Consider the following 18368-nt stretch of genomic DNA (forward strand, 5'->3'; position numbering starts at 1 on the left):
TAGATAAAAATAGCTTGAGTATTTACATGAGGTATCATGACCGTGGTCTACCCTTTCAAATTTACAAAGAAAATATACATAGAAGTCAGTAAAACATTGGATAAAATTCATCACAATTAAGGTTTATTCACAAATTTTTGCAATTTCGAATATCTCATATTAGAATCTCTGGATATTCCACTATAAAAAAGGCGATTTAAAATAAAAAAGAAGAAGACAAGATGTTTCAACTTCATGTTTGTTTTGTTTATAATACAATACAATTATCCATTCTTTGATACTACTAAATGCTTAAGTAAATAAACTATTCTGGTTTTAAAGCAAAAATTTAACGGTTTAAAGCTTTGTACATGTCTAGAAAATAATGGAAAACTTGAATGTAACAACACAAGACTTTATGCAGATTTGTCGCAGTTGCCTTTCTAGAAATAATTTGTCTCCAATAAACCAAAATAGTATAAACCTATTTGATAAAATTGCCGATGTAAAGGTGAGTAGATATAATATAAAAAGGAATTATATGTTCAGTTAAAAATTAGTAATTTGTAAAATTAAAGGCATGAGGTGTAATATCACAAAAGTATTAAAATAGCTCCAGAACAATATTATCCTATATTTATGTTGAGAATTCATAGCCAACTGAGCAAAACAATACAGTGTAGACACAATTATATGTGATACATACATTATTTATAGGTCTTTGCTTTATTAGTAAATTTTCTTTCCCATTTTAGGTATTTGTTTACATTAGTAAGCCTATTATATGTAGCAGGTTTGCAGAATTACATTTTTTGGGACTAGTTCTATCATTATTTGAAAATTCATAATATATTATTTTTTAGATAGATCTGAATGAAGAATTGCCAAAACAATTATGTAATGAGTGTCTCACTAAAACAAACAGCATTTCTTCCTTTATACAGATAGTAAAAAGTAATGATGTATATATTCGACAAATATATGAAAGCAGTAAGCAGATCAATTTCTCTCAACAGATTGATGATCATGAATCAGATATTAGTTGTGATGCTGACCAAGATATATTTTCTAAAGATTCCTTTAATGAGGGTATTTTAACTATATCTGAAAATGGTGAAAATGAAAAGGAAACATTAAAAGTTATTTATATTAAACATGAAAGCAATAAGCAATTCAAATGTAATGACTGTAATAAAACATTTGCTAAAAAGCGTTACTTAAACCAGCATTTAAAAACTCATAGCAAATTAGGTGTATATAACTGTAAAATTTGTTTAAAAAGATTTAACCAATTTTCCAACCTAAGGAGACATGATAGGATAGTTCATAAAGGAATTAAACCATTTAAATGTGAAGTATGTAATAAGGGTAAGTAGATCTGCCATTTAGAACACTGTATATAGTATATTTTACCAGTTTGTAAGTCACTTTGGTATAAATACAGCCAAGAAACTGTTTGCCATTTTAGTTTTTTAACAAGGTTGGGAAAAATCATACAAATTATTTATGTGAAAATTAAAAACAGTGTTGTGTTATAAAGTGAACGGCTAAATGATGGAATATTATCATTATTTCGAGAACCGTCGAGTTTTGAGGTAAATCCCGAAACAGGTTGATTTTTGTTATAAAATACCCATCTTATAACGTACATGGGGTAAGGATGACGTCACCGGTGTGGGTGTAGTGACGTAGTCGTTAATTTTTTTAAATAGAAATCGGTATAATATGACACCTGATTCAAACGAGAATTTAATTCTCTATTTAACGACATTAACTAAAATATTTTTTTAAGGGTACAAAAACAATTTTTTTTTTTAATTTAAATTCAACTAAATTACAACTAATGATTTAGTTAATAATGTACTTTAAAGTAACCCAATTATGCATAATAATTATTTTAAATTAAATGTTCGAAAAGCCATCTATCAGTTTCTTGACAATATGCGAATCTACGGACACATTCATCAAGTATATTGAGAATTGACTTCTGGAGTAATTAGACTCATTTCATGCCTAATTCTATATTTCAAGTCTTGTAAGTTTTGGGGTCTATTGACATAAACTTTTGATTTTATGTAACCCCACAGAAAAAAGTCTAGAGGTGTTAGATCTGGCGACCTTGCTGGCCACGATAAAATCTTGTCTTCCGATCCACCTCCTGGGAAAGCAATGATTTAAAAATTGACATACTTCACGTGCGTAATGCGAAGGGGCTCCATCTTGTTGAAACCAGCTATTTTCACTAGGTAAATTTGGATTATTGGCATTTGAATACATGTTAGCAAGGACAGGTACAAGTTAATTTCTCAAAAAAAAATAACATTCTCCTGTTAGATTTTCTTCAAAGAAAAAAGAGCCAATGATTCTGTCATTAATAATCCCTGCCCCTACATTTACTTTCTGAGGATATTGCGTGTGTGACTCAGTCATCCAATGTAGGTTTTCTTGACTCCAATATCTATAATTTTGACGATTCACGGTACCATGTATAAAAAATGTGGCTTCATCAGAAAAAAGGATTTGATTGATGAAATGTGGATTGCGGATACATAAATCCTGCATAATTTCAGAAAATTTAAGCCGGCGATCGGGATCGTCGTTGTTTAATCACTGATGTAGTTGAATTTTGTAGGGATGATATTTTTCTTTTTTTAAAATACGTAATACCGATCGTTGGGAAACTCCATCATATTCACCCATTTGTGTTGAACTACTGTGAGGATTGTCATGTACATTTAATAAAATATCAAGTTTCACATTGTCTTCATTTTAGGACGCCCAGCTTTTGGAATATGTTTAACATGCCCAGTTTCTCCAAATTTTCGGACTATTTTACTTACTGTTGGTTGACTGATTGGTCTGTCTGGATATTTTGCGTTGAATAAATTGCATACCTCTTTCTGTGTTCTTTTTTTATCTCTGCATCCGCTAAGAATTAATATTTCTATGCGTTGTGTTTCATTTAGGTGAGCCATAATTTAGTATTCAAAAGTAAAAATTACAATTGACAACTGATGACAATTCACAAAATCAAAACATTTACGTCAATAAATATTACAGTAACTATGCCACTATCACTTGCTTGAATTAACATTTGACAAAAAGTATCAGTGTTTATGAGATAACTTTTTGTGTCCATTATTTTTACTTATTTTTGCTTTTTTAAGTATTTACTTCAGAAAGTCATGGCAGGAACTGATGGATGGCATTTCGAACATTTAATTTAAAATAATTGTTATGTATAATTTGGTTACTTTAAAAGTATATTATGAATTAAATCATTAGTTGAATTTAAATTGAAAAAATTGTTTTTGTAGCCTTAAAAAAATATTTTAGTTAAAAATGTAATGTCGTTAAATAGAGAATTAAATTCTCGTTTAAATGAGGTGTCGCATGATACCGATTTCTATTTAAAAAAATTAACGATTACGTCACTACATCCACACCGGTAACGTCATCCCTACTCCATGTACGTTATAAGATGGGTATTTTATAACAAAAATCGGCCTGTTTCGGGATTTCCCTCAAAACTCGACGTTTCTCGAAATAATAATAATATTCCATAATTGAGCCGTTCACTGTATGTTACAATATTATTCAAATTGTAAAATATATTCTTCAGTTTTAGCAATTATAATTCTAAAACATAATTTATTTTTAAAGAATATGTACAAAGTATATGTGGTATTAATTAAATATATTGAAAAATAATCATAAAATCTTAAAAAGCAGTTTAGTTAAAGCCTATAGTGGCATCCAACTTGTTTATATAAATTATATTCAATGGAATTTACTGGATAAGCCATATAAAATCAGCAAAATTGTAACTTTTCATTCATAATTAAAAACATGTATAGGGATACATGTCTTTAACTATTTGTGTAAAGACTGCCTTAACCTATTTCAAAGACATATGAAAGATTTTTATTGGATATTTTAATAAAAACTTTGCTTACATTTTTAATGTGTTTAAGTTAAATAACTGTAATTTGCTGTTGCTCTTACCTTATAAATACTATATTTTTAGAATTTGGAACTCTTATTAGTAAACAAGAACATTTTAACATTCACACAGGAGAAAGACCATACATGTGCGATATATGCGGTTCTAGCTTTAAAAAATATTCTACATACTATTCCCATGATATAAGACATAAAATAAAAAGAGGTGAAATCCCCAAGAGTACAAAAATACCGAAAAAATATCCCAGAAAACCACCAAAAAATAAAAAAGATCTGGAATGCGAGTTTTGTCAAAAGTCTTTTGCAAGTAAGCGAGCGGTTTCGGTACACAAACTGACTCATTTCGGAGAAAAGTCTTTTTTGTGTACGGAATGTGGTAAAAGTTTCTTGAGGAAGAGCTACCTAGACCTACATGTTAGGATCCATACTGGTAAGTATTTTTATTTTTAGTGTAAATCAATTCTGAAGAATAAGCTACAACTATTTGAGATTAATGAAGTCTTGATCTTCTGAACATATGCAACAATATATTCAACAGATTTATAAATAAAAAACTTAAAAAGTGTACGGAAAATGTACTGGGTGATTAGGGTAACCTAACACTACAATAATGAATTTGGAGGTGCTTCCAGATTGTCTGAAGGATAATTTTGATACCTTTTTGTAATAATTCATTTATTTTCAATCAAAGCTTACTATCATATAGGCTACTTTGATGACTACAGAGCTTTAGGGCTCTACAAGGGTGTGACCAGTGGCGGAGCGTCCTTAGGGACCAGGGGGGTCGGCCCCACCAAAAAATATGTTATATAAATATGTAGATTTTTAGTTATGATTCCATTTTATAACATTTTATATAAATATGCATTAAATAATTGATTTGCTCATGTATATCGTTTTCCCTCGTAATACAAAAATAATATATTGCACAATTGCGCACCATACCTCTCTATTAATTGTCACCATTCACTGCACTGGGCCGCATCGAATCGTCCGTGTCCGTGGGTCTCATTCGCCGCGGCCCAACAGTATTTCCTTTACAACCTGGTGGCAATCATGTATCTAGAAACCTAGATCCTTTGAGATAAAGGATGGACTCAGACAAGGGGATGCTCTGGCTTGCCTCCTATTTAATATTGCCTTAGAAAAGGCAGTCCGAGATACACGAATTAGGGACGGCGGTACTATTTACAATAGATCGATACAAGTCTTAGCATATGCTGATGACATTGACATAATAGGGCGTAGCAAGCGAGATGTTGAGCAATATCTCCTAGAATTGGAAACAGCGGCGACACAGGTCGGTCTAGTCATCAACGAAGACAAAACCAAGTACATGTTGGTTACAAAGGATCCGATAGCAAATGAGGAACGAGAAACAGTCTTTGGAAGTCATACCTTTGGACGTGTTGACAACTTCACATACCTTGGGTCGCTATTGACTGCTACCAATAAAACAAGCAAAGAAATCAAAAGACAAATAAATCTTACAAATAGGGCATACTATGGACTCCAAAAGCATTTCCACTCAAGAAACATTCAAAGAAGAACTAAAATTATTATATACAAAACATTGCTGAGGCCGGTCCTCACATATGGAGCAGAAAGATGGAATCTAACGCAGAAAGATGAGAGACTTTTGGGAATATTTGAGCGTAAAATACTCCGCAAAATATTTGGAGCTATAAACGACCAAGGGCAGTGGCGCAGAACATATAATTTTGAATTGTATCAGCTCTTTGATGAGCCAGATGTCATAACGTTCATTAAAACACAGCGACTTAGATGGGCTGGACACATAATACGAATGCCAGAAAATACGATTGCTAAAAAGCTAACCACAGGAACTACGGATATTAAAAATCAGAAGATGGCAACATGTTGCCAGAAACCGAACAGAATGGCGACGAATCTTAGAGCAGGCCAAGATCCACAGAGGATTGTCGAGTCAAAGATGATGATGATGGCAATCATGTATCAGCTGTATCGCATTGTTTATGTTTTTCAACTGTCATCAATAATCCTAGGCAGGTCGTGTAAACTGTTTAGGGGCCCGTTTTGGGCAGCCGATCTGTGTAAATAATACGCTGTTTCGATGTGATAACGTTAATTTTAAATGAACAAAGTAGACTATTTATTACAAAACCCTTTTCATATGTTAAGGATAGAGGGAAAGATTGGAATTAAACAATTAGGTGTGTATCAACCATTATTATTTTGTTAGTATTACTTTGTTTTGGTTTGGTAAAAAATCGTGGATGATAGTGAGTGAAGAAAAACAAAGCTTATTCTGTTTTTATTGTTTAACAGTTAATGATTGTGGACAACTGTAGGTTGTAAAGATCTCAAACATTTAACTGATAGAATTTAAAAAAATGAAGAAAGTGCTCTTCATTTAGAAAATGCATGTAAATTTAAACTATTTGATACTCGCAACATTGCTTTAGTGATGGATTCTGCTCATAAAATTTCAGCTCAGAAACACAATAATCCAACAACAGACATATCCTGCAAAAGACTATTTGTTATTATTTTGCGATATATTAAGGGTGATAAACCTGTTGAATGGGTTTCGTCCTTTGAACGCGTGCTAGATCGAACAGCTTACGGCCTCAGTGAGGTTATAAAAAATGCCTAGAACCTTTCAATATTGGAAAGAATAAATCTGAATTATTGGAATGCTTTGAGAAGATCGAGGAGGAAAATGATTGGGATTATATTACAACGATAGAAGTTTATGGTTTAAAATATTTGCTTCTCAATGCACAATTTCTGTTCTTTCTTTAATTCCTTGAGTTTCTGTTTTCATGAAATATGTTGATATTTTATATCAAACACCACTTCGAAACAACTGTATCCAAAATACGACGAAATATAGGAATGGATCAAGTTGAACCGTTAGCAAAACATAAATAAACATGGCTCTGAAGAAAATCTCACCACCGATGCCAAAGAAGTATGTGATATAGTGGTTAATTACCTTACAGACCGATTTTAACAATCTAAAATATTTGCCAGTTTTTAAATTAGTTACCCAAAAATTTTTCCTATATTCAGATAAGTGTTCCCTTAGTCAGTACTTTTGCGTCAAGTTACAGTCCTTTAATTTGTAAAGATAAATTAAAAATGAACTTTTAGTGATAAATCGCAAACAATTTTCTTCAAGTATTCCTTTGAAGAATCAGTTTATGAAGTACACAAACTATTACACATTTTATTAACCACCCCAGTTTCCAACAGCGGAATCATAGCGAACTTTCGCCACTTTACAAGGAATTAAAATTTTCTTGGGAATACTATGAGCCAGTGAATTCAGTCTGTCTGTTCGATTTATAAGGAAGTACTTAATGAAATTTCTAACTTTAACAATAGAGTCGTCGACATGTTTGCTAGCCAGAAAACCAGACGTTCTCAACTTTTGTACAAGTATTGGGTAAACCAACAATAGTGTAGCATGTCAAAAATAATTAACTGAACCAATAATACTGTCGTTAGTAAAAATATTATTTTAAAAAGTGCTGGTGTAAATCAGTACTAGTGTAATAACTAGAAAAACAATGTTATGGTTAGGTTCAAATCAACAAGAATGCAATAACTCGAAATATAGCTATAAAAATTACAAACCTGATTCAGAAATAAAGTGGAAACTCGAAATGATGAGCAAAGCAACACGTGCGTTCTCGATCACTGTTGGTCAACTAAAGATGACATAATATTGTGAGGGGGATGACGACAGCCGGTCAGTTGTGAATAATGTCTTGTGGCGCCATCTCTTATTCATTTCTTGCACTATTAAAGCGACAGTTTGATTGACATGTAAGGAATTGAATTTTACGTCTTATATCAAGTTCAAGATATAGTGTTATGTCAATTTCGAAACATTTTGAGTTGCGACACTATTGTATTATTAGTGCGATATCTAGTATAACGTAGACATAAGATGTGTTCAAGATATGTTTAGATTAGAGGGATCATCATATTCCAGTTCAGTAATATTGTTAAAGAGATCAAAAACCATTAAAACTGTCATTAAATAAAATAATTAACTTAATCTAGCATTATTTGTCAACTTGTGTATTATACTTTTATATACTGAATTTTATTACCATTTTAGGTGAAAAACCGTATCATTGCAACGACTGTGGTAAAGATTTTGGACGTCCAACAGCTTATAGAAATCACATGCTGATCCATAAAAACAAACGTCCATATAAATGTGACGTATGTGAGAAGAGCTTTGTTCAAATCGGCCATCTAAATACTCACGTTAAAACCCATACTGGGGAGAAACCATACATATGTACTTTTTGCGGAAAAGCTTTTGCTCTAAATGGAAATTTAACGGTGCATACTCGAATTCATACAAACGAAAGACCATTCAAGTGTGAGATTTGTTGTTTGGGATTTTTTGATTCTAGTTCTTTGAAGAAACATAAGAGAACGCATGATAGAATTGAAGTTAAAAATGAGGAACCAGGCCAGTAGGTTAAATTTTTTGTGTGTGCTATGCGCGAGGCTCATGTGGTTTTTCTATTGTCAAATACTTCTTTTGTGTCCTTGTTTGTATATACTGTTACTGGTAACAGTACTACTTTTAGGGGGAAGTTATTTTGCTTCTGAATATATGTATAGAGATTTCATCCTTTACCTCACAGAATCTGCATTTTGCCATATCCACTACTTAATTTCAATGTTTTCAGATACTTTCTCAATTTACAAGGGCATATAAGTAGTCATTTTAAAACAGAGTCCTTTTTTGAATAATCCTCCTTACAAAGTGCGGGTAATGGTAGTCACTAAAATATTTACAAAATATTTGGATCCATGCTTTTTTCCGGTCGAGGTCGATACTTTTGGAACTCTCATGGTCGGCTATGGACGGAAGGGTTCTGTAGCTGATGCTCTTCTGGCAAGTTCATTAGCTCTTTTATAATGGTCCAAACCCTGGCTAAAAAAAAAAACAAAAGAAAAACATACCTATGGATTTGCAGGATTAGGTGTTTGCGGCTTGGTGTTATTCACTCCACAGATCCCTATTGGCCGAGTGTTTACGCTTAAAAAAACAGAATGTAAATAGTTATAAATAAAATTGTTTTTATTAATCGTTATATTTGTTATTTGGCAATTAATTATCTAAAGAAATTCTTAAAAAAAAAATTGTTGTCTACCTATTTTTATTTTTCAAAATAAATGTCTCAAATAAATTGGAATTTCGGTGTGTCAATACTTTTAAGATGCCTTCATGAAACGCCGCTGATAGACAGTAAGTAATTAAGAATCCAGATAAATAGTGTTGACCAAATTTTAGTCTAGTAAAACAGTTACGGCTGGCTCACTGTAAAGGACCGCATATTACCCATTAAAATGTACGGAGAGCTATCAAATTGGGAACCGTTATTATTTTGATTTTCTTGTAAACGGCGCCGGCATTTAATTTGCATCTCATACAATTAGTTAGTAGACAGAGCAGTTCCATTAACAGGTTAACTGACAAGGTGATTTTCGTAAAATTTTTCTCTGGCGCAAAAGTGAATATTGTAATAAGGAGACAATAAAATATTATTTTGCAAAAGCAGAATAATTTCCACAAAAAAATTAAGAAGTTACCGTTCAAAACTCAAAATCGGCCGATCTAACCGCTTCGGCGCCAGCAGTGGATAATAGCCTCGTACGCCGAGCGGTCGCGGGTCAGGTTCAGCAGTTACCTTAAGCTTAAGCACTTGTGTTGTAGTACACGTGTTGTGTTACGTTTTATTACGGTTTTCATACGTTTTTTTAGAGGATTATTGATTGAAAATGCTGCCAAATTCACGTGGTGCATATTTATTACAATTAGCAAGGGAAAAACTACAAGAAAACGGTAAGTTTTTTTGTTATTTACTAGCGCTTGAAAGTGAGGTCAGAATTATTTAGGAAACTGACGAGGAAGGTAACGACTCGGACACATTGGATTCTGAGAAAGTCGTGTATGTACCTTCAAGTTCAGAAGATATTGATTTATCGTCTACTTCAGATGAAGATATTACTCCAAAAAAGAAGGTGCGAAAAATTGAAACCCGTGCTGTTGTACATGAAAACAGATGTCTGGATAACGGGCCGGATATTGAAAATGTTTTGTTTGTAGACCCAATAGACAGTCAAGACAATCAAGTCACTAATGAGCAGCAATTGACGAACCCAGTTGGCAATCACCAATCAGACGAAGATACTACTGCGCGAAAAAATGAAACTAGTGTTGTTATTCACGAAAATCATATGTCTGATAATGAGACGGATATTGAAAATGTTTTGTTGGAAGACCCAGTATACACTCAAGATAATGAAATCACTAATCAGCAACAATGGACGAACCCAGTCGGGAATCACCAACAAGTCAAATTTGATAATACTTTCGGTCTCAATCCAAATTATGCAGCAGCTATTTCTTTAGATGAAGTAACACCGGTTTCCTGTTGTTATGCATTTTTGACTTCAATGTTATCGATTTGTTGGTCGACCAAACAAACTTATATGCAACGCAGCAAGTGCTTTCAATAAATGTCTCCACAAAATCAAGGTTACATGACTGGCAACCTACGAATAGGGAAGAAATGTTGAAATTTATTGGCCTACTTGGGTACATGGGCTTAGTTCGAATTCCTTCATTGTCACATTACTGGAGTAAAGAACCTTTATTCCGTAATGGTATTGCACCAAGTTCCATGAGCCGAAATCGCTTTGAGCTTTTACTTAAAATGTGGCACTTTTCTAATAACAACGATTGCGAAGAAGGAGACCGCTTACACAAAAATAGGCCGTTGGCGAACTTGTTTATCAAAAAATATCAAGAAATTTATATTCCGGGAGAAGTATTTTGCATCGACGAGAGTATAATCCCGTTTCAAGGCAGACTCGTCATAAAACAATATATACCCCAGAAAACACACAAATATGGGGTGAAACTATTCAAGCTGTGTTGCGGGAAAGGCTACACTTGGAACTTTCAGATATACGCTGGAAAAGAGGGACAGGGGAGCTTCAGTTCCTACAAATGTGGCAATGAATCTTTCAAGAAATCTTCTAAATGCAAAGTCGTACAATTACTACCGATAATTTTTATACAAGCCTTGAATTGGTTAACCTTCTTCTAGATATTCGTACGTATTTGCTGGGAACTTTGAGAGGAATAAGTAAAAAACTTAAAAAGGGTGAAATTTTTGCTAAAGAAAATGATAGGGGTATTTGTATCATCAAGTGGCATGATAAGCGTGATGTACTGATTTTGTCAACTAAGCATACTGACATTTCTAAAATTATTGAAAGATTCACGGGCCCTATAGGTAAACCAGAAGCTAAAATAGATTACAATGCTGGAAAGCTTCTATCGATTTGTCTGACCAGATGATCAGTTATAATTCTGCTTTGCGGCGTTCACTGAAGTGGTATCGCAATGGAAATCATACTGGGCACAACTATTGTAAATGCGCATATAATTTTCAAAGAACTATCTAATACAAACATTACAATAAGCAAGTTTCGTGAGATTGTTGTCGCAAACTTACTAAAAGGGGATTTAGAAGCTAATAGACATGCTGACGTCCCACGGCAACCGATTACAAGAAAAAGTATAAAAAAACCATACATTATTGAAAAAGGAAGGAGTGGCCTCTGTTGTAAGAAAATATTGTAGAGGATGCTACGAAAAGAAAGTTAGAGGGGAGATACCCAAAACCAGAGTAAAAAAGGTTACCACGTACTTTACGGACTGCGAAGATCATCCTCATATTTGCCTTCCCTGCTTCAATGCAAAACATTTAAAAGATTAATGCATTACATTCTGTTTGAATTTAAGGGTTTATTTACTGGTTATTATTCGGTTTTGATATTATTTTGATTAATAGATAAAAATAACTTGAGTATTTACATGAGTTATCATGACCGTGGTCTACCCTTTTCAAATTTACAAAGAAAATATACATAGAAGTCAGTAAAACATTGGATAAAATTCATCACAATTAAGGTTTATTCACAAATTTTTGCAATTTCGAATATCTCATATTAGAATCTCTGGATATTCCACTATAAAAAAGGCGATTTAAAATAAAAAAGAAGAAGACAAGATGTTCCAACTACATTTTTGTTTTGTTTATAATACCAAAGAATATAGACGCTTCTATATTCTTTGATAATACAATTATCCATTCTTTGATACTACTAAATGCTTTCTGGTTTTAAAGCAAAAATTTAACGGTTTAAAGCTTTGTACATGTCTAGAAAATAATGGAAAACTTGAATGTAACAACACAAGACTTTATGCAGATTTGTCGCAGTTGCCTTTCTAGAAATAATTTATCTCCAATAAACCAAAATAGTATAAACCTATTTGATAAAATTGCCGATGTAAAGGTGAGTAGACATAATATAAAAAGGAATTATATGTTCAAAAGTATTAAAATAGCTCCAGAACAATATTATCCTATATTTATGTCGAGAATTCATGGCCAACTGAGCAAGACAATACAGTGTAGACACAATTATATGTGATACATACATTATTTATAGGTCTTTGCTTTATTAGCAAATTTTCTTTCCCATTTTATTATATGTAGCAGTATTGCAGAATTACATTTTTTGGGACTAGTTCTATCATTATTTGAAAATTTATAATATATTATTTTTTAGATAGATCTGAATGAAGAATTGCCAAAACAATTATGTAATGAGTGTCTCACTAAAACAAACAGCATTTCTTCCTTTATACAGATAGTAAAAAGTAATGATGTATATATTCGACAAATATATGAAAGCAGTAAGCAGATCAATTTCTCTCAACAGATTGATGATCATGAATCAGATATTAGTTGTGATGCTGACCAAGATATATTTTCTAAAGATTCCTTTAATGAGGGTATTTTAACTATATCTGAAAATGGTGAAAATGAAAAGGAAACATTAAAAGTTATTTATATTAAACATGAAAGCAATAAGCAATTCAAATGTAATGACTGTAATAAAACATTTGCTAAAAAGCATAACTTAAACCAGCATTTAAAAGCTCATAGCAAATTAGGTATATATTACTGTAAAATTTGTTTAAAAAGATTTAAACAACCTTCCAGCCTAAGGAGACATGATAGGATAGTTCATAAAGGAATTAAACCATTTAAATGTGAAGTATGTAATAAGGGTAAGTAGATCTACCATTTAGGATACTGTATATAGTTTTTTTACCAGTTTGGAAGTCGCTTTTGTATAAATACAGCCAGCAAAGTTTTTGGCATTTTAGTTTTTAAACAGGGTGGTAAAAATCATGCAAATTATTTATGTGTAAATTAAAAATAGTGTTGTATTATAATATTATTTAAATTGTAAAATATATTCTTCATTTTTAGTAATTATACTTCTAAAACAGAATATTTTTTTAAAGAATATGTACAAAGTATATGTGGCATTAAAAAAATAGTTTAAATATGTTGAAAAGTAATCATAAAGTCTTAAAGAGCAGTTTAGTTGAAGCCCATAGTGACTAGTGACATCCAACTTGTTTATATAAATTATATTCAATGGGATTTACTGGATAAGCCATATAAAATGGGCAAAATTGTAACTTTATATAAAAAAAAACCCTATACAAACTATTTGTGTTAAGATTGCCTTAACCTATTTCAAAGACATAATAAAGATTTTTATTAGATGTTTTAATAAAAAATTTGCTTACAAGTTTTTAATGTGTTTTAGTTAAATAACTGCAATTTGCTTTTGCTTTTACCATATAAATAATATATTTTTAGAATTTGGAACTCTTCTATGTAAACAAGAACATTTTCGCATTCACACAGGAGAAAGGCCATACATGTGCAATATCTGCGGTTTTAGCTTTAAAAAATATTCTACATACTATGCCCATGATATAAGACATAAAATAAAAAGAGGTGAAATCCCCAAGAGTACAAAAATACCAAAAAAATATCCTATAAAACAACCCAAAAATAAAAAAGATCTGGAATGCGAGTTTTGTCAAAAGTCTTTTTCATGCAAGCAAGCAGTTTCAGTACACAAACAGATTCATTTCGGAGAAAAGTCTTTTTTGTGTACAGAATGTGGTAAAAGTTTCATGAGGAAGAGCCATCTAGAAGTACATGTTAGGATCCATACTGGTAAGTATTTTTATTTTTAGTGTAAATCAATTCAGAAGAATGAGCTACAACTATTTGAGATTAATGAAGTCTTGATCTTCTGAACATACGCAACAACATATTCAACAGATTTATAAATAAAAAACTTAAAAAGTGCACGGAAAATGTACTGGGTGATTAGGGTAGCCCAACACTAGAATTTGGAGGTGCTTCTAGATTGTCTGAAGGCTAATTTTGATACTTTTTTGTAATAATTCATTTATTTTCAATCAGAGCTTACTATCATATAGGCTACTTTGATGGCTACAGATCTTTAAGGCTCTACAAGGGTGTGACCAGTGGTGGAGCTTCCTTAGGGACCAGGGGGGTCGGGCACCACCAAAAAATATGTTATATAAATATGTAGATTTTTAGTTATGATTCTATTTTATAATATTTTATGTAAATATGCATTAAATAATTGATTTGCTCACGTATATCGTTTTTTCCCTCGTGATACAAAAATAATATATTGCACAATCGCACACCATACCTCTCTATAATTGTCACCATGCACTGCACTGTTCTTTAATTAACTCAGCTACTTCTTTTGGGGAAGTTGGCTTGATATTCTCATCTATTTGCTTTGGTTCGGGCCAATACTGGTCATCGTCTTGGTAATCTTGCAACTTAAATGTTTTCTCTAGATGAGTGGCAAATCTCTCTGCCTTCTGCTGATTATTTCTGGCCCAACTACCGTCTTCCAGTTTTATTGGAGGAGAATGTAATATTGGCCTTTTAATTCTTTTTGTAGCTTTCCAAAGCGAGTACTCTGTGCTGCTGTCATTTGTTAGCTCTTCCAGATAAGATTTAATAGATTCATTCTTAATTTTCTGGATTTCTCTTTTAAGTTGCTGGCTGGCATTGTTTAGGTTAGTTTTGTCTCGAGGGGCTCTCGTTTGCTGCCATTTTCTTCTTAGTTTTCTTTTTTCTTTTATTAATTCACGAATTTTTTTAGGGTAGTTATTCCCTTTAACTTTTGTTTTCAGTATGGGAGTGCAATCCCATGCTGAATCTTGAATACCTTTGACAAATAAATCTAATTCTTGATCTATCTGTTCAATTGTCTTTAGTGGCACGGCTAAAATGATCTTTTCTTTAAGAGTTACATTAAAACTTTCCCAGTCTGTGAGCTTATTAGTTAAGGTTGGGTTGTTCTCTTTTCTATTAATCATATCACTCATGATTAGAATTATGGGTGAATGATCGGAGTTCATATGCCATCCTTCACAAATGTCCAAGTAATTTGTAAAGATAAATTAAAAATCAACTTTTAGTGATAAATCAACGTCACATCCAAAAATATGTGTTCAGTCAGTGAACTATTTTGTTTTTTCGTCCAGTATTCCCTTGAAGAATCGTTTTATGAAGTACACAAACTATTGCACATTTTATTAACCACTCCAGTTGCAACAGCGGAATCACTTTCGCAACTCAGCACTTTAAAAAGAATAAAAACTTTTCTTGTGAATACTATGGGCCACGACAGACTGAATTCACTGGCTGTCTGTTCGATTTATAAGGAAATACTAAGTGAAATTCCTAACTATAACAATAGAGTCATTGCCATGTTTCCTAGGCAGAAAACCAGACGTGCTCATCTTTTGTACAAGTAAAGCTTCTATTGGGTAAGTTCAGTATAGCACCTGTATAATTTTTTTGAGACCAATCTTTATTTTTCTTATTATAATTTCGTCAAATTTATATGCGGCCCAGGCCCCACCAACTAAAATTGTCACGAGCCGCCATTGGGTGCGACGAAGTCCTGTTCTGTTAAGTATAGGTTGGCTACAGTGTACTTATGACTCACGTCAAAGTCAACGATCATGCTCCGGAAACTTATATGAATGACCTTGGATCATTCCCCCATCACTTTAACCCATCGTTAACCCCAGCGAATTAATAAAGAGAAATGACAACCTATCTCTCCCACGAAGACTTTAACCAATCATAAACGAAATAAAATAATCAAAGGAAGCTTAATTCAGCAATGTCAATTCTGTCAAAAGTAACGACAGAATTGTTCGTTTACAAGCTTTCAATTTTATTTTATTATCTTTAACTTTCGTTTGCATTTATTCTTAGTAATTTTAATTTAAGTTGGTTATTTAGTTTTTAAAGTTTAGTTTTAGTTACCTATTGTAGCAAATAATTTTTGTGTTGTGGTAGTAAAAAAACTAAACATGGTGAATTATTGTATTGTTCCGTTGTGTACAAATTATGGAAAAATTACATAAAGAATGATGATAGTTGTCAGGAAGCAAAGATTAATAGTATTTAACATTTGTTTCCGAAAATATCAGTGTAATAAAAAATATCATGTAATTAGTTTATAACTGTTTTATTTTGAACAACAAATAAATATACGTATATCTAGAAAAAATTGTGCATTTTTTATATATCCTTTTATTTTTTAATAATACATGTGAGATTATTTCATAATAAATAATTTCAAATAATAAGATATTTTCCAGTAAATTTTAACTAGTAATTAAATAGCCCGCAAGAGGCGCTAAAGGGTATGTATGTAAGGGGTGTCCATTTGAATTTGCCACCAAAAGATGATTAGTAATGACCCCAGCCGCAAGGGGTCCTAATGAACGAAATTTATACATTGAGTTGCCTATCTATTTCTAATATTATATTATTTATCTATGGTCAACGATTATAATAATTGTAAGCAAGACAAGATGGTTGTAATATGTTGTTCTAAATAATAAAGAAATAATCCATTAATAATATACTTATTGTGTCATTTATAAACTAAATATTGAAAATGTTCCTCCGCAGGTCAGCGTATCTTTAGTCTTTTATTAATGTATCATTCAAGAAGTGAATTATAAGTCAATTATCATTATGATTTTTTAGTTTGTCATGTTTGATGCTTATATCTGGTATAACATTGACATACGATATGTTCAAGCTTTAGATTAGAGGGATAATCATATTCCAGTTCAGTAATATTATTAAAAAGATCAAAAACCATTAAAACTGTCATTAAATAAAATAATTAACTTAATGTAACACTATTTGTTAACTTGTATATATACTTTTATATACTGAGTTTTATTAACATTTTAGGTGAAAAACCGTATCAATGCAATGACTGTGGTAAAGATTTTCGACATCCAGGAGCTTATAAAAATCACTTGCTGATCCACAAAAACAAACGTCCACATAAATGTGACGTATGTGAGAAGAGCTTTGTTCAAATCGGCCATCTTAAGAGTCACGTTAAAACCCATACTGGGGAGAAACCATACAAATGTGCTCTTTGCGGAAAAGCTTTTGCTCAAAGTGGAAATTTAAGGGCGCATACTCGAATTCATACAAACGAAAGACCATTCAGGTGTGAGATTTGTTGTTTGGGATTTTTTGATTCTAGTTCTTTGAAGAAACATAAGAGAACGCATGATAGAATTGAAGTTAAAAATGAGGAACCAGGCCAGTAGGTTAAATTTTTTGTGTGTGCTATGCGCGAGGCTCATGAGGTTTTTCTATTGTAAAATACCTCTCTTGTGTCCTTGTTTGTATATACTGTTACTGGTAACAGTACTACTTTTAGGGGGGAAGTTATTTTGCGACCTATAAGATCTTTTGCTTCTGAATATATGTATAGAGATTTCATCCTTTGCCTCTGTTTTCAGATACTTTCTCAATCTACAAGGGCATATAAGTAGTCCTTTTAAAACAAAGTCCCTTTTTGAATAATCCTCCTTACAAAGTGCGGGTAATGGTAGTCACCAAAATATTTACAAAATATTTGGATCCATTCTTTTTTCCGGTCGAGGACGATATTTTTGGCACTCCCATGGTCGGCTCTGGACCGAAGGGTTCTGTAGCTGATGCTCTTCTGGCAAGTTCATTAGCTCTTTCATAATGGTCCAAACCCTGGCTAAAAAAAAACAAAAAAAAACATACCTGTGGATTAGCAGGATTAGGGGTTTGCGGCTTGGTGTTATTCACTCCACAGATCGCTATTGGCCGAGTGTTTACTCTTAAAAAATCAGAATGTAAATAGTTATAAATAAAATTGTTTTTATTAATCGTTATATTTGTTATTTGGCAATTAATTCTCTAAAGAAATTCTTAAAAAAAACATTGTTGTCTACCTATTTTCATTTTAGGTAGAAGTGCAGAAACTTTATATTACTTAATCAAATTTAATATTTATACCTCTGTTTCCCTACCAAACATTTATAATATCCTTTGGTACGATTCACTAATAAAACCAAAAAATGTCGGGGAAAAAGATCTACAGGCGTTATTATT

General features: G+C 32.2%; 2 protein-coding genes across 2 annotated transcripts; both read left to right on the forward strand.

Moving 5' to 3' along the window:
* Positions 1–236: 236 nt before the first annotated feature.
* LOC140443232 (uncharacterized) lies at positions 237–9046 on the forward strand. Its single transcript, XM_072534374.1, has 4 exons — positions 237–490; positions 843–1347; positions 4007–4372; positions 8057–9046. Exons 1-4 carry the CDS (start codon positions 365–367, stop codon positions 8425–8427), a joined length of 1368 nt encoding a protein of 455 aa, XP_072390475.1. The 5' UTR covers positions 237–364; the 3' UTR covers positions 8428–9046.
* Positions 9047–12042: 2996 nt separating this feature from the next.
* Positions 12043–18143, forward strand: LOC140443234 (uncharacterized). The gene is made up of 4 exons (XM_072534376.1): positions 12043–12327; positions 12604–13108; positions 13713–14078; positions 17178–18143. The coding sequence occupies exons 1-4, from the start codon at positions 12202–12204 to the stop codon at positions 17546–17548; spliced, it is 1368 nt and encodes a 455-aa protein (XP_072390477.1). The 5' UTR covers positions 12043–12201; the 3' UTR covers positions 17549–18143.
* The last annotated feature ends 225 nt before the right edge of the window (positions 18144–18368 follow it).

Source organism: Diabrotica undecimpunctata, chromosome 6 (assembly GCF_040954645.1).
Source record: "Diabrotica undecimpunctata isolate CICGRU chromosome 6, icDiaUnde3, whole genome shotgun sequence".
Taxonomy (NCBI): domain Eukaryota; kingdom Metazoa; phylum Arthropoda; class Insecta; order Coleoptera; family Chrysomelidae; genus Diabrotica; species Diabrotica undecimpunctata.